Here is a 22,412-nt window from a genome sequence, read left to right on the forward strand (position 1 = left end):
GCAAGTTGGCACCATCCGTGCTCAAGATGGAGGTTATATAATGGGGCTTATGAAAGCAGAATTACCCGCCTGTGCCAGGCTGGTTAGGCCAATGCTGGTTGAGAGAACATGCTAATACTTCATCTTTTTGAACTCTATCCTAATTGGAGTTGATTGTTCAGAAGCACTGAGATTTTTGGAGGGTGGGTGGGTCACAGAACAACGGAGCAGCACGTGGCCTTTGCATGGTGCGCACGGGGGGATCCCATTGTTCCCAGAACCCGGGACTCATATTAGTAGCGCAGAGAGCAGAGTGCCGCAAGCGATGAAGGAAAGGGGGCAGTTGGCGAAGGGTAATATTCAGGAATTGGATTTGTAGCATCCCCTGATCTGAGGATTCTCTCCATAGCAATGGGAAGCTGCTCTTTTCATGTTACAGGGGGAGACACCTTAATTCAGCAAGTCCTGGCAAAGGAGCTGCTGACCATCGTGCTGAGAACAGACCTCAACTTGGGTTGAGTGGTCACGCTCACCTGCATCCTGACGACTGGAAAATTGCTTGTGGCATCAGCTTTTGTAGGATGAAGCAGGCTGACTTCATGCATCTGACAAATTGGGTCCAGTATCCCATAGAACAGAGTTTCCCAAACTTGGGTCGCCAGCTGGTTTTTTTGGACTACAATTCCCACCATCCCTGGCCACTGGTTCTGTTAGCTAGGGATCATGGGAGATGTAGTCCAAAAACCGCTGGAGACCCAAGTTTGAGAAACATTGCCTTAGAAGTTTATAGCACAACATATTCAAAAGGGTGTCCTTTCAGGTGCCCCAGGGCTAATTTTAAACTATTAATTCAAAGAGGGAAACTCTTTTTCCCCTGTCAGGGGTCATCTGTAAGGGCTGCATGCTGGCAGTGGGTGGAGCTACAACCAGCAGTGGGTGGGGCTAGAACCAAAGCTGGGTGGCTCCACTCTCCTGCCCTCGCCCAGTGGACTGCCGGCAAAGAGACTATTAGAACCAATTGCATGGAGAGAGCTTTCACCCTCCTGCTTCCATTTTGGCTTTCCCCTCCCTCTTTCCTCTCTCTCACCTTCTTTCTGTCCCTCTGGATTCCTCCCCCTTCTTTAAATGAATAACACTATGCCAACTACTGCAAGTCTCCCCTCCCATTATTATTGCAACAGCATTCTAGATGGGTTTTGTACCAAAGATAAGGGATATCATACACCGCACTTTATGCAAAGGGCCATTTAAAGTTTCGTAACACAATGAACCACGTTGACCAAATGTTTAAACTTCCCCTAAAGGCCAGGACATTCTTTTCTTGCAAAAGCAGATGTCAGTGCAATCAAACTGGCAGCATTTTCCAGCCTACTTGGCACAAACATAGAAGATTAGAAAATGCAGAGAGAAAGACCATAACCTGAAATCCTGGAAGGTGTGTGTGAAAGAGAGAGAGAGAGGAGAGAGAGAGAGGAGAGAGAACGCGGCATTGTCTGTTGCAAGCAGGAACGTGGACGTCAACACAATCTTTGGGCAAAAGGGAGAATAAAAGCTCGTATTTCTAGGTTCTAGAAAGTAGCTGTATTACCATGGCCTCTGTTTTAACTTCAGAGAAGAAATATGGATGCCTGTAATTGGATCGTGGAATATATGGCAGAGAGCGAGAGAGCATGCAATTGGTAACCTCTCTCACAAAATTGCCAGTTCATAGCACTGTGAAGCCACCTGTGGAGTAGACCAAGCAGAGCCAAGTTTGTTCAGGGTTCCTGTAAATCTGAAGAGGTAAACTACAGTGTCCAAAATCATTTGAGGGAAAGAATTCCTTGAATATGCTTTAAAGTCGTGGTTCCCAACTGGTGGTCCCTGGATTCCAGGGAGTCTGTGTCACCCATCTGGGATGTCCATGGCACCATTCACAGAACAATACCAACATTTTCAAAAGTAGGGGGTCCATGGCTTGGCTTGTGAAAAACAGAGGGCCTGCTAATTGGGAATGTCTGATTTAAAGGTCCAGTGTGCACACAGCCTCAGATTAGTTCAACAATACCCTCACTCAGTCCCTTTCTTCTGGAAAAAAAGGGGTTGGTGAGCACCCCAGAGAAAACAACAACACTTCCCTCACTCTGTGTGTGTGTGGGGGGGGGTATAAACAAGAATAATATCATACAAACAAGTATACCAAGTTTTCTCATGTCATTTGTATATCACAAAAATAGCATAATGTGGAAAAATATCTGCAGCATATGTTTCATTATTAGTGGTCAATGTATAAGTTCTTGGTTTATAAATTAGTTTAAACAATTAAGAAGAAGATGAAGGAGAAGAAAATAAAAAGAAAAAAGGGGGGAGATGAGGAGGAGGGGGTTCCCTCACTGTATATGATGTTTTACTGTAAAATATAAAAAGACAGGTCTCTGCCCCAAGCAAGCTATTTATGATCTAAATTTCCCTACTGAGGGAGGGGATGAAGAGGTGAGGATAACAAGGGACAAAAGTAAGAAAAATAAGTTAACACAGACTTCAGATTTATTTCAATTGGGGATGAAAACTTAGGAATTAAAGAATGGGCGTCATGTAAAAAGTTGCTTTGTGGAAGCAATATTTATTTATTTAGTGCATGGGTAGGCAAACTAAGGCCCGGGGGCCGGATCTGGCCCAATCGCTTTCTAAATCCGGCCCCTGGACGGTCTGGGAATCAGCATGTTTTTACATGAGTAGAATGTGTCCTTTTATTTAAAATGCATCTCTGGGTTATTTGTGGGGCATAGGAATTTATTCATAAGTTTTTCAAAATATAGTCTGCCCCCCACCCCAGGTCTGAGGGACAGTGGACCAGCCCCTGCTGAAAAAGTTTGCTGACCCCTGATTTAATGTATACCTTTGCCTCATTGAAAACCTTTTCAGGATGCTGTGTAATGGCATAAAAATAGGAACCAAAGTGCTTCGTTTATAGCTGCAAAGAATGTAGGTATTTGTAAGAGACACAGAGCAGTGGCCATTTATTGTTAGGTAAGAGCTACACAGTGTGTTAAGTGCTTTGCTTCTTGATTTCAATCTCTTGTGTGGGCATAATTTACATAATTTGCTGCACCTAAGTGGGTTACATAAAGAGCAGCAAAACTGCATTGTTTGGCGGGAACCTAATCCTTCAGTGGTTGTATATGTATTACTTGTGTGGTGCTTATAGTGCAAAATCCTTGTGTTACCCAAACTGTTTGAAAAATGTCAGTTTTGGTAGGATTAAGAAGATCAAGATCACATCAAGGACTAATGTAGGCCTTTGTTTTGTCACAACAAAGGACAAGTGTTTAATGCTCAAATGTTGAGAATATTTAAATGTCTTGCCTCTGGTTATATAGAAGTGCCTAGGTAAAAAAGGTAAAGGACCCCTGGATGGTTAAGTCCAGTCAAAGGCGACTATGTGGTGCGGTGCTCATCTCACTTCAGGCCAAGGGAGCCAGCATTTGCCCGCAGACAGCTTTCCGGGCCATGTGACTAAATCGCTACTGGCACACAGAGGACCGTGACAAGTGCCAGAGCGCATGGAAACTCTGTTTACCTTCCCGCTGCTGCAGTACCTATTTATCTACTTGCACTGGTAGGCTTTTTAACTGCTAGGTTGGCAGAAGCTGGGACAAAGCAACGGGAATTCACCCCATCACGCAGATTCGAACTGCCGACCTTCCAATCGGCAAGTCCCTTAAGAGACTCAGTGGTTTAGATCACAGCACCACCTGTGCACTGGGATGTGTAAGTGCCGAGCCATAATCTTCATGGCTGGTTCACACACATGTTCATCACTTGAGAATTACAGTGCCAGACGATTATTTGCAGATGTGAATGTGCCATCACAGGTCAACCACCACATACAGAGTTTTCCTATTGCCTAAAACACAAAGATGATTGATCTTCAGATGATAATGCTTCTCAGCTTAACAAAACACACATGCAGCCCCTTCATTTGCCCTTTCATGAGTTGAGTAAACAAACCTGAAAACCTCTAATCAACCAATGTTTCCTTCTTCATCAGAACCAAAAAAACTGTGGTTAGCTGCTTTGGAAAAAGCCAGGGTATTAAGCCATCTTTTGATGCTGGCTAGATATCCTGGCTTGTTCCAAAACTGGTGACCATAGTTTCCCAGTTCAGATTAAACAGGAAACTATGGATTATTAGAGCAGGAATGGGGAATGTTTGGCCCTCCAGATGTTGCTAAACTTCCATTCCCACAAGCCCCATCAAGAAAAAAAGAAGGAAAAATATGGAAAAAGCAACACCTTAGATGCAAGAGAAGAAAATTCGGAAGATTATACTAAGGTGAAGATGATCAGGAGCTGTTAAGTAGAATCTGCAACAAAATGTTGTAGTGTAGAATGCTCTTGTTTGCTGTTCCAATCTTGCAGAATGTTTCTGGTTTTGTGGCTTTAATCTTGCAGTATCCAAATTTGTTTTTAAATAACCTAGCTTCTGGAAATACATTTTTTTTAAAAAAAGTTGCAATTTTGGACCAATAGATTAATCCATTAACGTTTCAGCTGGTTAGTTTATTGACTGATGGCGCTGTTGTGTGATGTTTTGGTCCTACTGTTTTGCTGAAAGATAGCCTTTTGCTTATTAGTTGCCTTTCAGTTCTTTCAGTATCTCAGAAAGGCATCCATAGAGATTTAGGTGATAGATTAAATTAGAAGCCACATACTATCCGTTAACCAGTTGGTCTAAAGACAACTTATCAGCTAAGAACTGGTTCACAACGCTCCTGAGATAAGAATGTCTGCAAGTGAAATATCTGGTTATATTGTGCATGGTGCAAACCCCCAAACGCACTTGTGGAACTCTGCGAGAAACATTGTGTCAGAGTCCATCCAACTTATGAATTGTCCATCTCCAACTGTAAGAGCTTCCAAAACACTTCTAAGCATACAATTTCATTTTCAGTCAGATAGATATATTTTACTTCCACTGCTCACTCCCTATCCTTTCTGACTTTATGTAAGTTATTTTATTGTTGTTACTGGAATGGAATGTAGCAGTGGTTTTCAAACTGTTTTCAAGGTAACTCTGGGGTTCCTTGGAAGTTACTCACTGTAGTGGTTCTCAAACTATGTGTGAGGAAGGCTAGTTCCAGGAGAGCAGATGGTTCATATGGTGCCACCCCAAAAAGTTGCAGTCAGGGAATATGTGGGAGTTTTTGACTGCAGCAATTCCTGCCCTCTACTGCTCCCTCCCCCGCCTGGCTGGTTTTAGGAGGGAAGATAAAGTGCCCTATTCTAGCCTTGCAATGCCCCCACTTTAACCTTTGGGGATGCCTTTTTATGAATTTCATCCCAGGGTACTTAAGTGCTTTTTAGATTTTTATTCTGGAGTTGCTGCCTGTAATCTTTGGGAATTCTTGGAGAAAGTGCAAAGTGCTTCCACACTAGACAGTCTTGCTCTCTTGAAACCAGAAACCAACCTGCCTGATGTCAACACTGGGTAAAATTCTAGAACAGATGATTAAACTGTAAGTCTGTGAACATTGATCACTAGGAAACATCATTGGTTTATCTAGCATAAAGTATGCCAGACCAACCTTCGTCTCCCTTAAAAAAAAAAAGTTACCAGTCATGGAAATGCTGTGGCCGTCTTGATTTCAACAAAACGTTTGACAGTCTCCCAAGGGATAATTGTTGAAAAGATGGTAAAATGTAGGTTGTATGAGACTATTGATAAGTGGATTCACACAACCATGCCCAGCAAGTGCTCATTAATGGCTCTGTGTCAACATGGGGGAGATGCATTGAGTCAGGCATCCCCAACCTTTGGCCCTCCAGATGTTTTGGACTACAATTCCCATCATCCCTGAACACTGGTCCTGTTAGCTAGGGATCATGGGAGTTGTAGGCCAAACATCTGGAGGGCCGCAGGCTGGGGACGCCTGCATTGAGTGGAGTGCTACAGGTTGCTATCCCAGGCTCTGTGATTTTCAACATTTTTATAAACGACAAGAGGGCAATGCTAATTCAAAGAGGCAGGTGACACAAGGGCATAGCTAACACCATGGAAGAGAGAACCAAAATTAAAAATGATTTTGGCAAGTGGGAACACTAGGCTGAAACCAAGATGATGAAATTCAACAGCGATAAATGTAAAGACCTGAAGTTAGGTACCATTGGTTTAAAAAAAAAAAATCAAGGGGAGAAGTATAGGATGGTGGAGACCTGGTTTAGCAGCAGCACATATGAAGAGGATCTTGGCATCTTAGTTGATCACAAACTGTGCATCAATGAACCAGCAATGAAATGTGCATGCTTTTAACAGCTATCACTGCCTTGGGCTGTATTAACAGAAGCATAGAGCCCAGATCACAAGAAGTAATAGATCCACTCCATTATGTACTTGTCAGGCCACAAGTGAAGTACTGTGTCCAGTTCTGAGCACCACATTTTAAGGAGAACATTAGCCTGATCTGGGCATTCTTAGGCCATCAAATCATATGAGAAAGTGAGGACAAGCACACTTTGGCCTATATTAATCTGTATTATTAAACTATTATTATCACCATTATATTATTATTATTATTGTTATTGTTGTTGTTGTTATTATTTATTATTATTATTATTATTATCACCCACCCTTCACTCTAAGGTCCCAGGTTGGATCAATAATCTAGAATGCAACATTAAAAACAGTTTAAAATAAATTTAAATCATAAAAGCCTAAAGAGGTGCATCTTCGGCACTGGTAAACATTGCATGGGGCCAGACACATCTCTGTGGGGAGTCTCTTTGCTCTTCAAAGTCATGCTGACTAATCATAACCTGATGGATGAGTTTATGTTACTCAGTAGGGAGGAATTTTTTTCTGCATATTGCTCAGTGGATTCTCCTCGATGACAAAAATGTTGATTTTGTTTGGTTAAAGGAAAACTGTAGGCACACACAAAAAAAGGATAATCCTTGGATGCCTAGATCCAGGTTTGGGGCAAGTACTCTGTCTGGTGAGAACTGCAACTGCCCCTGGCAGCTGAGGTTTCCCACCCCCAGTATGAATTAAGCCAAGTACACACAGGCAGACATGGAAAAGAGGGAGGCAGAAAATTGCAACTAGGTTTGATTTTTAAATTTTTATTACAAAAAACCCCACCCTATTTTCAAGTCCAAATGCAGCGGAAGATGACTGGCACCATCCAAGATACCAACGTACAAAATCCCGGAACGTTTGAACCCACTAGCATTATTACCTCTGAGCGCAACTATTGTTTTATTAGTGGAGTCCTGGCAGAAGCATTTCTGGATGTACCAGGATGTACCTAACAGGAGCAGCGGTGGCCTCTGCCAAACTGTACAACTTTAGAAACCCCTAAAAACATGTTATTTAAAAATCTCTAAAAACCTTGCTTCCCACCTGTTCTTCCTTCATTGGTGCAGTCATCAAAAGCCAACATGCAAATCCTACTGGAGATTTTAACACACTCCTTGACCCTGCTCCCGCACCCCCACCCCCCCCGCCAAATACTTGTCAAATAACATGGTTCAAGTTGACCAGCCAACTCCTTTTGTCTGAAGCACGGTTGTATCTTGTTGCCACAACTAGCTGCACGCGGCCTTGCTGAGACAACCCCGGTGGCTCCAGTTTAAATTAAAAAATTAATACCTATTTTCACTTATAAACTTGTAAACGGATACCCCTTGCTTATAACAAGCCATCAAAGCTGCTCTTGAAGGTGAAACATGCAGCTCTTTTTTCTTTTTCTCTCTCTCCCCTCCCCATCTTTTCTCCTTACCCCCTTCCTCGATCCTGTACGCAAGTCTTAACCAACAGACACCTGTAGCAAACTCAGCCTTTTTGCAAATGGCTGATTGAGTGGACCTTTTTGAAAGAAAAGAAACACAAACTTTTTTTTCCTTTTCAGGCATTAAAATATAAAAATACTACTTCACTCTGTGTTAGAAACAGAAAAGTCAAGACAGCTTCCAAAACAGATCAAACATGTTGCAACAGCTTTTGAATAAGACTTGGTCTTGTGGGGACGACAACTGACCACAGGTTGCAAGAATGCCCAACACTGCCCCACGGTTGGCATGCCATAATGCCCCTCTATCTCATAATAAGGGGCTATTAAAACACCCTTCTGCCCATGAGAGAGATTGGGTGTGGACCCAGGCTATGTATGGGTTAAGCCACCTTCCTATTTTCCATGGTGAGCTGCGGAACGCCTCAATTTTCAAGCGCCACTGAAGTGAACAAATGATGCGCCAAAGGCTCCCCTCACTCTGCCTCTCTGTTCCTTTCAGCAGGGCTCACCAAGGGCACATTTGGGTGAGGAGCACAACAAATGGGCCTCGCACATATTTTTCTTAAGCATCCCCCCCTCACTGTGCTGTCTGTCCCTGGAAGTGCCCGAAATCCTGTCAAGACATACAGATGGATTAGACAAAAATAGTGGTTAACTGGGGACTGTTTCCTCTAATGCCTACTCTTCCTTTTCCTGGCCTCTCAAACGACAGAATAAACACTGAAAGAGACTAAGACTTCCCTCTTCCACCCAGAAGAAACAAGAGGGTAAATTTGGGGGAGGCACAGACATGGTATTATCTCATGCCCTCAGAATTAACATCTAGAAAATGCAGAAGGGGGAAGGGAATGGGGGGGTTCCTGTGTGGGACAGAATTCCCTTAGTTCTTGTACTCAAAGGGCTCGTCCCCAGTTTCGTTGAGGAGACAAGTGCGGACGAGAGCTTCGGTCACGGCGTATGGGTCGCAGTTGGCGGAGGGTCGGCGGTCTTCAAAATAGCCCATCTTATCTTGGCCCACTTTCCTCGGGATGCGGATACTGGCCCCACGGTTGGCTACCCCAGCAGAGAACTCATTGATGTTGGATGTCTCATGGAAGCCGGTCAGGCGCCTGGCGTTATCCAGCCCCCCTTTGGGGTCGTAGGCACGGATGTGGTACTGGTGGCGCTTGCCCAGCTTCTCAATGGCTTCTTCAATGTGCCTGTGGAAAGGAGAAGAGGCAGGATGCTGAGATCGCCAGAGGGGCCTCCAAATCTCTTTAGTTGCAGGACAGCATTAGCACATCATCGGGAGAGTCAACTTTTGCTCAAGGCCACAGGTCACTATTATTGGAGTTAGGATCTGTGTGTCTCTGTGTGTGCGCGTGTGCGTGCTGCAATTCCTTAGAAGCACAGAAAGCAAATCTAGTATTTGGTGGCTGAAGTCCACCTATTCTAAAAAATCATAAAAAATATATTAAAATAGCATGTGTGCATTTAAAAGGGAAACTGGATGTTGTGCTCACTGCTGCATTTGGCACCTCTCCAGACCCATAGAACTGCAACATGCACACAGCCCCATTCTTGATACGTGCTCAGACACCAGTTAATTCTTTAGTAGATTTTTTTTGAGCCTCCGAACCACAAAGATATTTCTCAACAACAGCAGCTCAAGAAAGCCGATAATATCAAAGCAGTAGGCTATTGCAAAACGATGCATTTCCCTCTATTGCCTAGTCATACTCTGTACCAGAAGAAGAAAAATACAGGCACATTAAAATGTACCGATCTCCTTTCTGTTTTGTATATTGTCGTGATATACCTGCATGCTTGGGTATTTTAAATTCCTGCAGAATTTGGAAGGCTTTTTTTTGGAACAAGTGGCTGCACTATGTTGTTTAAGGTGTACTGCCCTAAGCTGTCACGATCTGTCTTCCTAATCCTCTCCTAAGAAAAAACTCCCCAGGTCTGAAGACACACTCACTTGAGGCCTCCCTCCTCTCGCATGAGCTTCGTGCTGAAGTTGGTGTGGCATCCAGCTCCGTTCCAGTTCCCAGGGATGGGCTTGGGGTCAAAAGACACAATGACTCCAAAGTCTTCACATATTCTATGAAGGATGAATCGAGCAACCCAGAGGTGGTCTCCCATGTCAATTGCTTCACAGGGGCCCACCTGGAACTCCCACTACAGAAGAGAGAAGACGGTTTCAAATCAGGATTGGCACAGAGAAAGGGAGGCGCAGACTGGTCTGCACGATGCTGTTCACAGCCTGTACACTACTACGCCTGCAAAGAACCCCAAGGCAGAGAGACCAACATTCGTTTCGGGATTTTGGCTCCAATATCTACCTGTGCTGGCATCACTTCTGCATTTGTGCCTCCAATATTCACACCAGCATATAGGCAGGCTCGATAATGGGCTTCCACAATGTCTCGGCCATAGGCCTTGTCTGCTCCAACACCACAGTAGTATGGCCCTGCAGAATGCCAGAAGAAAGAGGAGTCCACGGGTGAGTCAGCATCTCTAACCACCATGTTCAGTACATGACTATACATCTTTGCAAAGGGTCTCCTGTAATATCATTACAGGAATCATGACAGGCATTCATCCGGCTCATATATTTGGTGGAGCCAAAGTTGGTCACTGTTCTTTTCTTTTGCAAATGTTTCTAAATGCCATCTTTGAATCCTACATCAAATGCAGCCTCAGACTCTTATTTGCATATTACCTGGAGGGATGTGGTGGATGCAACCTTAAGAATTGTGTCTCTACCACTCACATCCAGCCATGCAGTAAGGCAAACTGTGCAGTTACTATTTTATGCAAACTGATGGCCTTGCCTTGAAAGGTGGCACATAAACCATGGAATTAATACAGTGGTACCTTGGTTTAAGAACAGTTTAGTTTATGAACAACTTCGATTAAGAACGCTGCAAACCCGGAAGTAGGTGTTTTGGTTTGTGAACTTTGACTTGGAATAAGAACATGTTCTGCTTCCTGTTGAGTGTAAATCGAGTCCCCTGCTGCTATGGGAAAGCACGCCTTGGTTTAAGAATGGACTTCTGGAAGGGATTAAGTTCATAAACCAAGGTACCACTGTAATTCTGCACTGCACTGAAAGTGCTCAGCCTAGAGGTGATGTGTCCCTAGCAATGCTGTACACATGCAAGTCTAAGAGGAAAATGCAACGTGGAGCAACTTCAAAGTCCCACCATTAGCATGTGAACAAAGGCCTTACAATTTTATCATCCACACTTTACAACAGTGAATATCCTTCTGCCAAGATAGGCCAATGTTCCACCCAGCTCAGCACCAACTGCCACTTAAAACCCCCATCATTTGTGCAGACAAAGCACAAGTTCTGTTGCTAAGCTGCGGCAGGTTGCAATTTGCTCTTAGGAACTCAAGACCATCCGTGGTCTTCCTTTGCAGCGTCTTTACCTTGTGGTCCGGGAAAGCCATTGGAAGGCCAGCCAAAGGGATGTCCATCTGTTCCCAGAAGAGTATATTCTTGCTCCATCCCAAACCAGGGGTTCTGGTTAGACACCATGTCCATAATCCTTTTACAAGTGGACCTTAAATTTGTTTCTGGGAGAAAAACGTGTGTAAGGCAAATTAGTATTACTTGTACCACACCACAAGCTCTGCCTGAAGGAACTTGCAGGTAGTTTTCTCATGCCTCTCCGCTGCATGGGGGAAATGCTAGCGGGTGACGGTTAATCAAGAGTCTTTACAAAAGAGTTTAAGAATATATACCACCATGTCATAGGTAAAAGGTAGGTAAAGGACCTGTGGACGGTTAAGTCCAGTCAAAGGCGACTATAGGGTTGTGGCTCTCATCTCGCTTTCAGGCAGAGGGAGCCAGCGTTGTCCACAGCTTTCCAGGTCATGTGGCCAGAATGACTAAACCGCTTCTGGTGCAATGGGACACCGTAATGGAAACCAGAGTGCACGGAAATGCTGTTCACCTTCCCACCACAGTGGTACCTATTTACCTCCTCGCACTGGCGTGCTTTTAAACTGCTAGGTTGGCAGAAGCTGGGACCAAGAAATGGGAGCTCACCCCATCATGGGGATTTGAACCACCGACCTACTGATTGGCAAACCCAAGAGGCTCAGTGGGTTAGACCACAGCGCTACCCGCATCCCTCACCATATTGTAAGACATCAGGGCAACATAGATCAGCAAAACATAATAACACCATTCAGAACTGTAGAAAGTGTTGCAATCTATCAGTAAAGGCCAGAGCGTCTTGTGGTTCTTTCCAATTAAACCACAGAGTCATCCTGGAAAGTGGATCACTAGGCTCATTTCCCATATCAAGAATGGAAGCTGGGAGAGATTGCCCAATTCCATTCCAAAAGCTTCTAGCTAAACTGGGATCTAGACTTTGCAGCTAAACTATCTTGAACACTGGGATCAAACCCAAACAGTTATGTTTAACGGAGTGCTTGAAATGTCACCTTGGCAACGGTGTTATCACCATGGTAACTACAGTGTCATGGCTCCAAGCTGCAAATGGATTCTGCAGGAAGGCGAGGCAGTGGTTAAAAGAGAAGAATGACTGTGTTCAATATGTTGCGAGAAAGAAGCATGGGGGGAGCTATGCATGCATCCAACAGATCAGCCGACGCAGCTGGAAGAATGAATGTCTTGTGGATTGAAAGTGGCATCTGATGTTTACTGGCTTTTCTGCCAACATTACGCCAGCACTGTGAGCTTCCGGAGGCAAATGGCTGTGGTTACTGGACACAGAAGGTTGGTCTAGATCAGCCTTCCCCAACTTGGTGCCCTCTGGATGATGTTTTGGACTGCAACTCTCATCAGACCCACCCAGCACCATCCATAGTCCAAATCCTCATCTGGAGGGACCAGCTTGGTGACTAGACAGACCCTGAAGGAAATGTTAAATTTCTCTCTTTAAAAAAGGTGTAAGACTACCTGTTGCATTTATATAGGGATGCTAGGGTTAAATATTATCATTATTATTTTATTTATACCCCACCCATCTGACTGGGTTGCCCCAGCCACTCTGGGGCAACCAGAGTGCTTACAGCATAAAACACTTGCAATCAAATCAAATCAAGTTCTCCTCTGACAGTGTATGTACTCTTGTACATAGAAAAGCAGGAAAATAAAAGAGGATCAAAATGCTTGCTTCAAGAAGAGGGGGACACTTACACACCACAACCAAATTGCTTATTTTGGACTTTCCGTGAGAAAAGGAAATGAATGACTATGGGACACTTGTAACTTAGAGTAAATATTGTTTATCAGAAAGTGGAGTAGACAGTTGCTTGAATTGACTGATTGTTTTAAATAATTCTATTTTCTTCTAGTATGCGACCAGCAGATGGAAAATCAAAGTCCCTCTTTTGTAATTTTTGCTAATGTTTCTCTGTTTCTGCTTTCTTTATTTTTTTCTTTCTCTCTTCTATTTCTCTATTTTCCCTTTCTCTTTTCCATTTGCTTCTTTTTCTCATTTTATCTCTCAGGTATCTTATTGTATTATGGGCAAATCTTAATAAAAATCTTATTGAAAACAAACAAATTGCTTATCCTTAATTTGTACGGTAAATCTTTTGTCACAACCTGAAAGTGCTGCTTAATGTCTCATGGGAAGTAAGTTCCTATGTTCCAGGAATCCTGTCCTCTGTTCTGCTGCCCTCTAAGCACAGAGGTTTCCCTTATTCATCTTAGCTAGCAGCTGTTGACACCAGATACCAACCACTGTGAATTTGTTTTGTCCTTTAAAAAAAGAACAAGCGCCGTATCTCCTCGCTCCCATTCTCAGGTTGACGGGGCCTGAACTTCCTAAGTATTACTACGACTCGTTCCTCATTTCTCCCAAGCGCGGCCTTTGCTGCACTCTCTTTTTCCTATCAAGAGCAGAGCGGAAGGGGAAAGGAGCAGAGCTGGACATACCTGCCGGCTTGCGGTTGTACTTCAGGACCTCGCAGAGCACCAGCTTGTTGGGGTCTTTGCGGAAGGGGTCCCGGAACATGGCAGAAGGCACCAGGTACATGTCGCTGTTGGAGCCCTCAGACTGGTAGGTACTAGAGCCATCAAAATTCCACTCTGGCAGATCTGGAAGCAGAAGCACAGGCTGCCTTAGCGATAAACTCCGGCTACTTCCCAGAAAAAGAATCTATGCTAACTGGCTGTGCCGCTGCCGCTATAGCTGAAATGAGGCCTGCTTGTGAGGAATAGGAAAGTTGCATCCAGAATAAATGTGCATTTGGGATTTATCATGTTCTGGAGCAGCTGTTTAGGAAGATGCCTGCAATGTGTACAAAACTTGGCACACAAGGGGATTTTCTGTATCAATGCGGGAAACAGTTTCAGTTGGTTTTCCACCTAACGGGGGAAATACTGAAGATCTGTTACAGGCCCAAGGTGGCGGCAGCTTGACCCCCCCCCCCCGCAAAACAGAGAAACTAGACGTCCACCATGCCATACCTTGCCACTGGTGTCTGTGACCATGTTCCTATGCTACCATTTCATGCCAACAGCTTGTTACAACAATTATCAGAGAATCCAAGCAGAGCACCTGCCATTCAGCACAGAGCTAGGATGCTCCAGAACCCATTATATTAAAAGCGGAAGCCCCACATCCTCAGGTTTAGAGAGAAACTTGATTCAAAACATTGGGCAGCTGTGCTTGCAAATAATCCAGGGCTTCAGATCCTGCCCCAGGCGCCTCTGCTCCCCCCACTCTCCCAGATCTTGACCCCACAGCGTTCCTCATGCCAGGAGTCTGGTTTTGCTCTGTTTCAAAGCGTTCCCTCCAGGGCAGGATGTGTGCGTGAGAGTGGGCCCAGGTACAAGCACTCAGAGTTGGCGGGAGAGAGAATGAGCAAACAGTATAATCATATTTGAATTGGCATTAAAGTGGTTAATCCAGCCGGCCAGCCAGCTTGATCCCTTTCATATGCTTGAGGTGGCGAAATGATTTAAACCAAGCAGTGCCAGCCGCTCGCTCCTCAGAATGAAAACAAAGCACTCGACTAAATACTTCTAATTGGCCATACATGCTCTGCGGGTTTCATAACCATCTCTGGCCAGCTCCATGGCAACATGTGAAGAAATCCTAATGCTGTTTATTGTGTTGGGGAGGCCGCTTTGTTCGGAGGGGCAAACAAAAGGCCAACTCATTGTGCGCAGTGGAAATTTTTATGGCTCCCCCCCCCCCCTGCTTCCTGCCACCTTCACAAGATCAGGGATGAATACTGGCACACCAAGGCACTGAGCGAACAAGCAAGCGGCATGATCAGGAAGCCCCCACAACCCCGGAATGGTAGTTTACAGAGTTACATTTCCCAGCAACCGAAACAAACTACCCTCCCAGGATCCTCTAAAGGTGTAACGCGTTGGGGCTTATTTCAGAATCACAGCACAGCCTGCAAGAGAGCAGACCTCATTGAGGATGGGAATCCCCCTGCAGATGCTGTGGAGAGTCACATCAGCGCCAACCAACTCGGTCCAGTCAGGATTGGGAGGCGCTGCCATCCAACAACATCTGGAGGGTCACAGGCTCCCTGTCCTGGGGGCAGAAGGGGGACAGACAGCTCAGCTGTTTTGAGTCTGGGGGAAAAGCTTAGCACAAAAGTTGTAAGTCTGAGGGGAATCATGTCCTATGATGTCCTATTAGATTCAGTGGTGTGTTCTTCTGAGCAGAAATACATAGGATTACACTGCACACTGGTGACTAACCCACCCAAGCTTTGAGTAAACAGTGAATCACTGGATAATGCTTCTGATCAATGGGGCGTAAGGCCTAGGCTGAAGTTCAAGTTTATCAATTTTTTGAAGTCACTTTGGCTCTACTTGTCTTAGAGGGAATTAAAAGGAAAAAGATATGACTTTGCCTTCTTTGTGAAATGTAGACAAACCTCTTCCCCACCTTTTCTCCTCCACCAACGTTCGGTTCATCTGGCACAAAAAGGAACTGAACTTTGGCAGACAATCCATTTATCCCACTAGACAACTTTGACGTTTTCCTGGTGTGCACGTTTACTCAAATGCAAGTCCCACTGTGTTCAGGCCTTACTCCCAGGTAAATGTGCAAAGAACTGTAGTAAACATTGTTGGCTGGGGAGCTGGAATGCACTATAAACTCATAAAAACTCATAAAAACACCACCACCACGCTCATTTTCAGTCTTTTACCCAATGGAAAAATGTTTCAGACCAGGGAAAGAGCCAGGTTCTTCTTCAATGCAGAAAATAAAATAAAATAAATAATTTATACCCTGCCCATCTGGCTGGGTTTCCCCAGTCATTCTGGGTGGCTCAAGAGAATTATTTAAAACACGATAAAACATCACACATTAAAAACTTCCCTGAACAGGGCTGCCTAGTCACCAGGCAGTCACTAGCTAGGCTGGCAGCTCTTGCCCAGAAACAGGGTGGCATCGCAGAGCCAGAGCAAGAAGCTGGCATCACAAATAGACCGGGGGGGGGGGGGAGAGTTGTTGTTTTTATTTTGATTATATATATATATATTGTGGTTTTTATGTTGACCTTCTCTGTGAACTGCCTTAAGACCTCCGGGTATAGGGCGGTATATAAATTCAATAAACAACAACAACATGGCTTGCAGTCCTTTTTCACAGGTAGGATAGAAGCACATGCCAACCGGCCTGCTTACCTTCAACGTTCTTGGGCTCTTGCTCCAGGGTCCGGGTTTTACAGCGCAGGAACTCGCCAGTCCCATCAATCCAGATGTACATTGCTTGCACCTTGTCACCCTGTGGCAGCTTCATGTACATCTGCTTTATGGCTTTGCTCAGGTGGGAACTCGCAGAGGTAGCCATGGCTACAGAAGCTGTTTCTGAAGGCCTGTAAAGCAAAGTGGGGTGGGGAGGAGTCCATGAAAGGGAGTCCTGCCAACAAGCAAGGAGGGACACTTTCCTAGTTGCAATCAGTGCTCTCTGGTAACCCAGGCAGAGTATGCCAGTCAAGTTAAGAGTCCAGCTGTGGAGCGCTGCCAGCTATTTACACTGGCTGAAAATCAGGCCATGGATGGGCAAATGGAATCTAAAGACAGCCATGCTTTGAAGTGGCAACTTGCATCACCTTCATGTGACATGAAAGCCACACTTTTGCTGGTATATACACATATGACCACACTGCACAGTCAACACAGTTGGGTCAATCAAAATAAGTTACTGTATGTCAGGATGTGATACGCAGTTGAGGGTTGAGCAACGATGCTGTTAAAAAACGAGGAGCTGGCAGTATTGCCTGAATTCCAAAATCTAACTTGGGACACTGTTATACAAAAGAAGCACTCAGTCCCAAATAATTCAGCCCTGATTAGCACTTCCAGTATTGCAATGCTAGGTGTTTAGGACTTTCATCATATAAAAAACTGGGAGAGAGTGATGCCCACTTTGGAATTCAGAGAGCACAGGGTGTCATATCCAGTGATGCTTTTCAATTTAATACTGGAATCTGTGTGTCACTGCCATCTTTAATTTGTCTGCTTCTTGCACTTTCCATTTTTAAAATAAGGAATCTAAATTGTTCTAGAGTCATATCAGTATCTTGCTGTTCTATCAGTTGTTTGCTAACAATTGAAAACAGCTGTTACTACAAACTCATGCCAAGAAGTTGCACAAGCTACAACCCTCCCCCAAAAAACCCTTTAGACCAGGTGAGAAAAGGTATGTTTTAAGAAATGTGTCACTGTCCTTCCAAATTAACTGCCCAAGGTAATGCACAATAAAGATCCTCCATAAAAACCAGACCATGAAAACATTGTACAAGGCAAAATCTTCAGCAGCAAAATATTAAATCTCACATCCGCAAAGCATGCCTGAACAGGAAGGTTTTCATCTGTCTCCTAAAGAGAGAAACTAATTTAGCTTCCTAAGCTATGATGAGTTAGAGGGTAGGAGTTATGAAGGCCTTGGAGGGTGTTCTCATGAACATAACAGCATCTGATGGTACTTTGAGCCCAGGCTCTGGCTAACGGAAGCCTATTCTCTCTCAGCATTCCACCCCATGACCAAGAAGCAAAAGCCCGGCTGGGGCCAGCTTCATTCTGAGTAGATCAGGGGCAGATCAGCCTGGATAGGTCTGTGAAGATTTAACATGCACCTGTCCCAATGAGGTATCATTTCTCCCATATAAGCAAAATGCTACTAATTAATTGGAGGGATAGTTAAGTGCTGTACTTGGGTACAATACAACAATAAGGGTAAAATGTGCTCTCCAGTACTGACAGGGGATGGCCTTGATAGGGATTCTGCAAAGTATTCCATGCACACACATCCATTTAAAGGCCCTTGCAAGCTACAGGCCCTTCCTTTGCATACACCTCCCCAGCCATAATTATAAGCGTTTTACGAGTATGCAATAACCAGCACTTTGAATCATGCCTGGAAAACTACAACAAACCAGTGTAAGTAATATATTTTACTGATGAAACTATATTAAAAGGCAGTCTCAACGATCTACTTAAGACTTTCCAAATCCATTAGAACCTGTACACAATCTCTCCTACCTTGAGTGAATGGAAACATGCTTGTAAGACATACGTATTGTGCATGATAGGAAAGCCAGTGGTGAACATGGCATTGCCCATGTGCCAAACACTTTTGTAATGGCATAATTCCGCATGTGGAGGTCCTTCCACGGGGGCAGCTTCAACAACAAAACTCCCAGATTCCAGGTGAGCTCATGATTCCCAGATATACATTTCGAACAACTCAATTCCGCAGAAAGCTAAAAAAAATGAACTCAACTGCACCATCCTGCTGTAAACTGGGTACTGCTATTTATACTATTTTTAGCATCTGAGAGACCCATCCAGCAATGTGTTGTTCCCATACTTGTAACATGATATACATGAAACCGATGCCTATTGTATAAAGGAGATTTCAGGAAGGCCTGGACCAACTCTGAAACTTTCTCAAGTTGGGAAGTGTGATTTAAATATGCATGGCATATTTTCCACTGTACTGAATTTACACTGGACAGCACAGATGGCTTCCTAGCACTCTGCAGCACTTGACCACTCTGGCGCAAGATCAGAAGTTCTTCCCAATGGGAGCTTGTATGCTGCTCTTTAATCAAACAGATCATGAACTTGCAATACTTATCCAGTAACTTGCTGTTTTCTTAAGAGAAACTAGGGCTGCAATCTTCTTGTACAATGTACAGTACACACACTTCCCCTGTGAGTCTCACTGAAATAAATGAGGCTTACTTCTGAGTAGACACAGAGAAGAAGAAGAAGAAGAAGAAGAAGAAGAAGAAGGAGGAGGAGGAGGAGGAGGAGGAGTTTGGATTTGATATCCTGCCTTTCACTCCCCTTCAGGAGTCTCAAAGCAGCTAACATTCTCCTTTCCCTTCCTCCCCCACAACAAACACTCTGTGAGGTGAGTGGGGCTGAGAGACTTCAAAGAAGTGTGACTAGCCCAAGGTCACCCAGCAGCTGCATGTGGAGGAGCGGAGACTCGAACCCGGTTCCCCAGATTACAGGACTACCGCTCTTAACCACTACACCACACTGGCTCATACTGTAATGGGAACAGACACTTCCAACTACTTTTGCAGTGGATAAAGGTCCCCTTTTGTGAAGGCTGTAGGGTCCTAGCTGATGTTAAACAGGAACTCCACTAATAATCTCTCTAGTTTGGGATGCACAAAAAGTACTTTTCTGGTAGCTACAAAAAATTGACATTGAAACACTGGAAACCTAATGTTCCTCCAAACACAGGAATTTGTATTGTCAATTGATGTGCATTAGCAGCCTAGTAAGGCTACTAGTATGTGATAAAAAGCATGGCAAAATAACACAATTAAACAACATTCCAATGCTTCATTAGACAATTTCATTGAATTGTTATGCATTTCCCCTTTTATCTTCTGCATTCATCCAACTTTCCCTTAATGAGGGAGCAAAGAGTCCTGTAGCGCCTTGAAGATTAATACATCATGGTATAATCTTTTGGGGACTAGAGTTATTTTATGTTGAAAAGTGTTAGCTATATCTATAATGAATTTCCATTGAAAAATAACTCCCCACTTTATTTTTAGTGTTAAAGCTTTTATGCTTACTCCTTAAAAATGTAGAAGATGAAATATAACAAGAATATATTGCACAGATATAGTCATCAAGAGGCTGGCTGACTGTATAGCTCCACTACCCAGGATGCTATGCAAGCTTTTCAGGTTAACACAGAACTCTTTGTTGTGTGGGAAATTCTATGTAGTGGTAGACATGTCTGTATGCTCTTCTACTGGTTTCCCCCCAAAAAACTTATTATGAAGTAGCTCCACATGAAAAAACTGCTACAAAGGAATGCTTCCATTGAGGTCTGGATCATCTACCCGCCCTGAGCCATATGCAGTACAAATATATGTCGTGCGATATTGTACATACAAATGGCAAACTTGTCCAGAGACACCCAAAGTGCTTGTTGGGCTACGATTCCCATCAGCCCCAGCCAGGGATGATGGGAGTTACAGTTCAGCAACATCTGCATGGCACCACATTGGTTCCCACCTTTGCAAAGCCTCCCCATTTCCACTCTCGACTGTTTCCAAGCTGTTTATCTTGAGGTGTCTAACTTCTCCCAGGAGGATTTATTTCCTGTGCTCTCCAACCGAAGGGCCATTTCCCATGTGCCAGGGAGGCAAAGCCAAGTTTGCCACACTCCAAATACTGATAAGGAGGTGGGAGTCCAAGCCCAGCTCCCCACTGAGTGTACAGTACTGGTGGTTGTCACAGCCACACTTCAAAAACCTCTTGATAGGGAATGAACAAGCTTTTGTAGTTATGTGGCATTTTAGTTAGACCTTACAGACATGCAAGGTCCTATGACCTATGATGGCACCTACGTTTACTTTAGGATTTATTTTCCAAATGGATCTGTAAGGTGAAGTGGTGTGGGCACATGCCTTTGACCCCCACCCTCGGTCCTTCCACTGTGTCCTCCTCTGCTCCAGGCATCCTCTTCAAAGACAAGCCTTCCAGAGACCCTCCAGAGAGTTACAACCCTTGGAGAGTTTCCAGGGCAGAGGCTTCTTTCCCTGCTAGCTGTGTCTCCCTCTGACCCAGAGGGAAGGGGGGGCTCGCTTCTTCTGTATGCCTGTAAGTGATGAAATGCGATGCCTGCGCTCGCCCCTCCTGGAGACCCCACCCCAAACACACTGGGCTGAGGAGCATTTCCACAGGCTCCCAGGAGCAACTTACACTCTTGTTTTTACAGATCCTGGAAATTCAAAAAGCAACCAGATTGGAGATTACCATGCCTTTGAAATGTGGAATGTAAAAAGGGATTGCGGAAGAAATGCAGAATAAAATAAGCTTCTTTCGAGCTCGCCCTTCTTTAGCAATCCCTCTCCCTGCCCCCACGTTACTCAAACACAGGCACGAAAACTTCCTTTTGCTTCCCGATTACAAGGAAGCCCCACAGATCAGGGTTGGAGAAACCTGCTTTTCGTGTCTCAGAGGAAAAGAAGAAGAAAGAGAGCCTCCTGCCTCGCCTCCTGCCGGGCACACAGCGCCCATTGTCTCTCCCGAAACAGAGGCACAGGCAGAAGCGGATGTCATCGGCTGAGGAGAAATGCAAACGAAACAAGACCTGCTTAGCTGGAGAAAAGGGAAGGGGCGGAAGGAAGGGGCTGGAGAGGCAGATGCGAAAAGCCAAGGGGGCAAATGCTTCCAGACATCCTCCCCCCCCCCGAGTCCCCCCCTTCTCCATGCGCGGGCAGGCGAAGGACACGCTTAACCCCCCCCTCCGCCAGCTCCGCCCTCGCCCCGTGTGAACAGCATCGTGGCAGACCCGAAAGAAGCGCGGCTCCCCGATCCCTCCCAAGCCGGCTCCCTCTTCCCCCGCCCGGCAGCCGGAGAGGAGGAGAGCCTCGGCGTCCCTCGCAGCCGGGCTTTACCTGGGCGACTGCGGCGGAGGATGCGCGGCGGGCGGGCGGAGGCGGAGGCGGAGGCGGCGGGCTGGTCAGTGGGGCCGGGGCGCTGCCATGCTCCGCTCTAGAGGCGCTGCGCCGCCGGCCGCCCCTTTAAGCGCTGCCCGGCGCCAGCCCCGCCTCCCGGATTGGCCCGGCGCGGGATCAGCTGACGCGGGAGGGGGGAGGGGAGGAGGCCCCAAGCAGCAGCCCCCCCCCGCCTGCCCAAAAGCAAGCCCGCCGAAGGAAGCCATTGCCCGACTGGGACGGGGGGGGTCTCCACTCCCCCCTCCCCGCACGCGGCTGCCTTTACTTTGGGGCAGCCCTGCGGGCAGGCCGACTCGCGAGGAAGCGGGGGGGGGGCGCTCATTTTGGAGCCGAAATGCCCGGGGTCGCCAAGGCGGGGGCGGGGGGGCGAGGCTGGGCTCCCCGCTGAGGAGCCCCCGCTGGAGTCGTCCGAGGCAAAGCAAGGAGCGTGCAAAAAAGGGGGGAGGGGGCGGTCTGCAAAAGAAAATTGGACGACAAGAGTGAAAGCGGGAGCCGCTTCTTGGCCCCAGTTGCTCCGGCTTCCCCCCTGCCCCTTTCCGGGTCTCACCACTTAGCCGCGCCTGCTTGGAAGTCAAGCCCAGTGAGTTCCGGGGGGCTTAATTTTTTGTAGCAAAGGTTTGAGAATTGCAGCCCAGTCTCCCCGTAGCACTTCATGCATCTGTGTAGTCTCGCTGCAAGGGCCATGCAAACGAAAAATGCCAGGATTTCCTTCCAAGAAGC

At 45.6% G+C, this 22,412-nt stretch overlaps 1 protein-coding gene across 2 annotated transcripts; it reads right to left on the reverse strand.

Moving 5' to 3' along the window:
• Window positions 1-7,064: 7,064 nt before the first annotated feature.
• On the reverse strand, window positions 7,065-22,394 carry GLUL (glutamate-ammonia ligase). 2 transcript variants are annotated; one of them, XM_081012249.1, is made up of 7 exons: window positions 22,240-22,394; window positions 16,378-16,568; window positions 13,654-13,815; window positions 11,169-11,315; window positions 10,076-10,203; window positions 9,712-9,911; window positions 7,065-8,950 (listed from the first exon to the last, which is right to left on the reverse strand). In XM_081012249.1, exons 1-7 carry the CDS (start codon window positions 22,374-22,376, stop codon window positions 8,632-8,634), a joined length of 1,284 nt encoding a protein of 427 aa, XP_080868375.1. In that variant the 5' UTR covers window positions 22,377-22,394; the 3' UTR covers window positions 7,065-8,631. The 2 variants fall into 2 exon arrangements, with proteins under 2 accessions (XP_080868375.1, XP_080868376.1); XM_081012250.1 differs by lacking the exon at window positions 22,240-22,394 and adding an exon at window positions 21,633-21,759.
• Window positions 22,395-22,412: the final 18 nt, after the last annotated feature.

Source organism: Podarcis pityusensis (genome assembly GCF_964106645.2).
Source record: "Podarcis pityusensis genome assembly, chromosome: 6".
NCBI lineage: Eukaryota > Metazoa > Chordata > Lepidosauria > Squamata > Lacertidae > Podarcis > Podarcis pityusensis.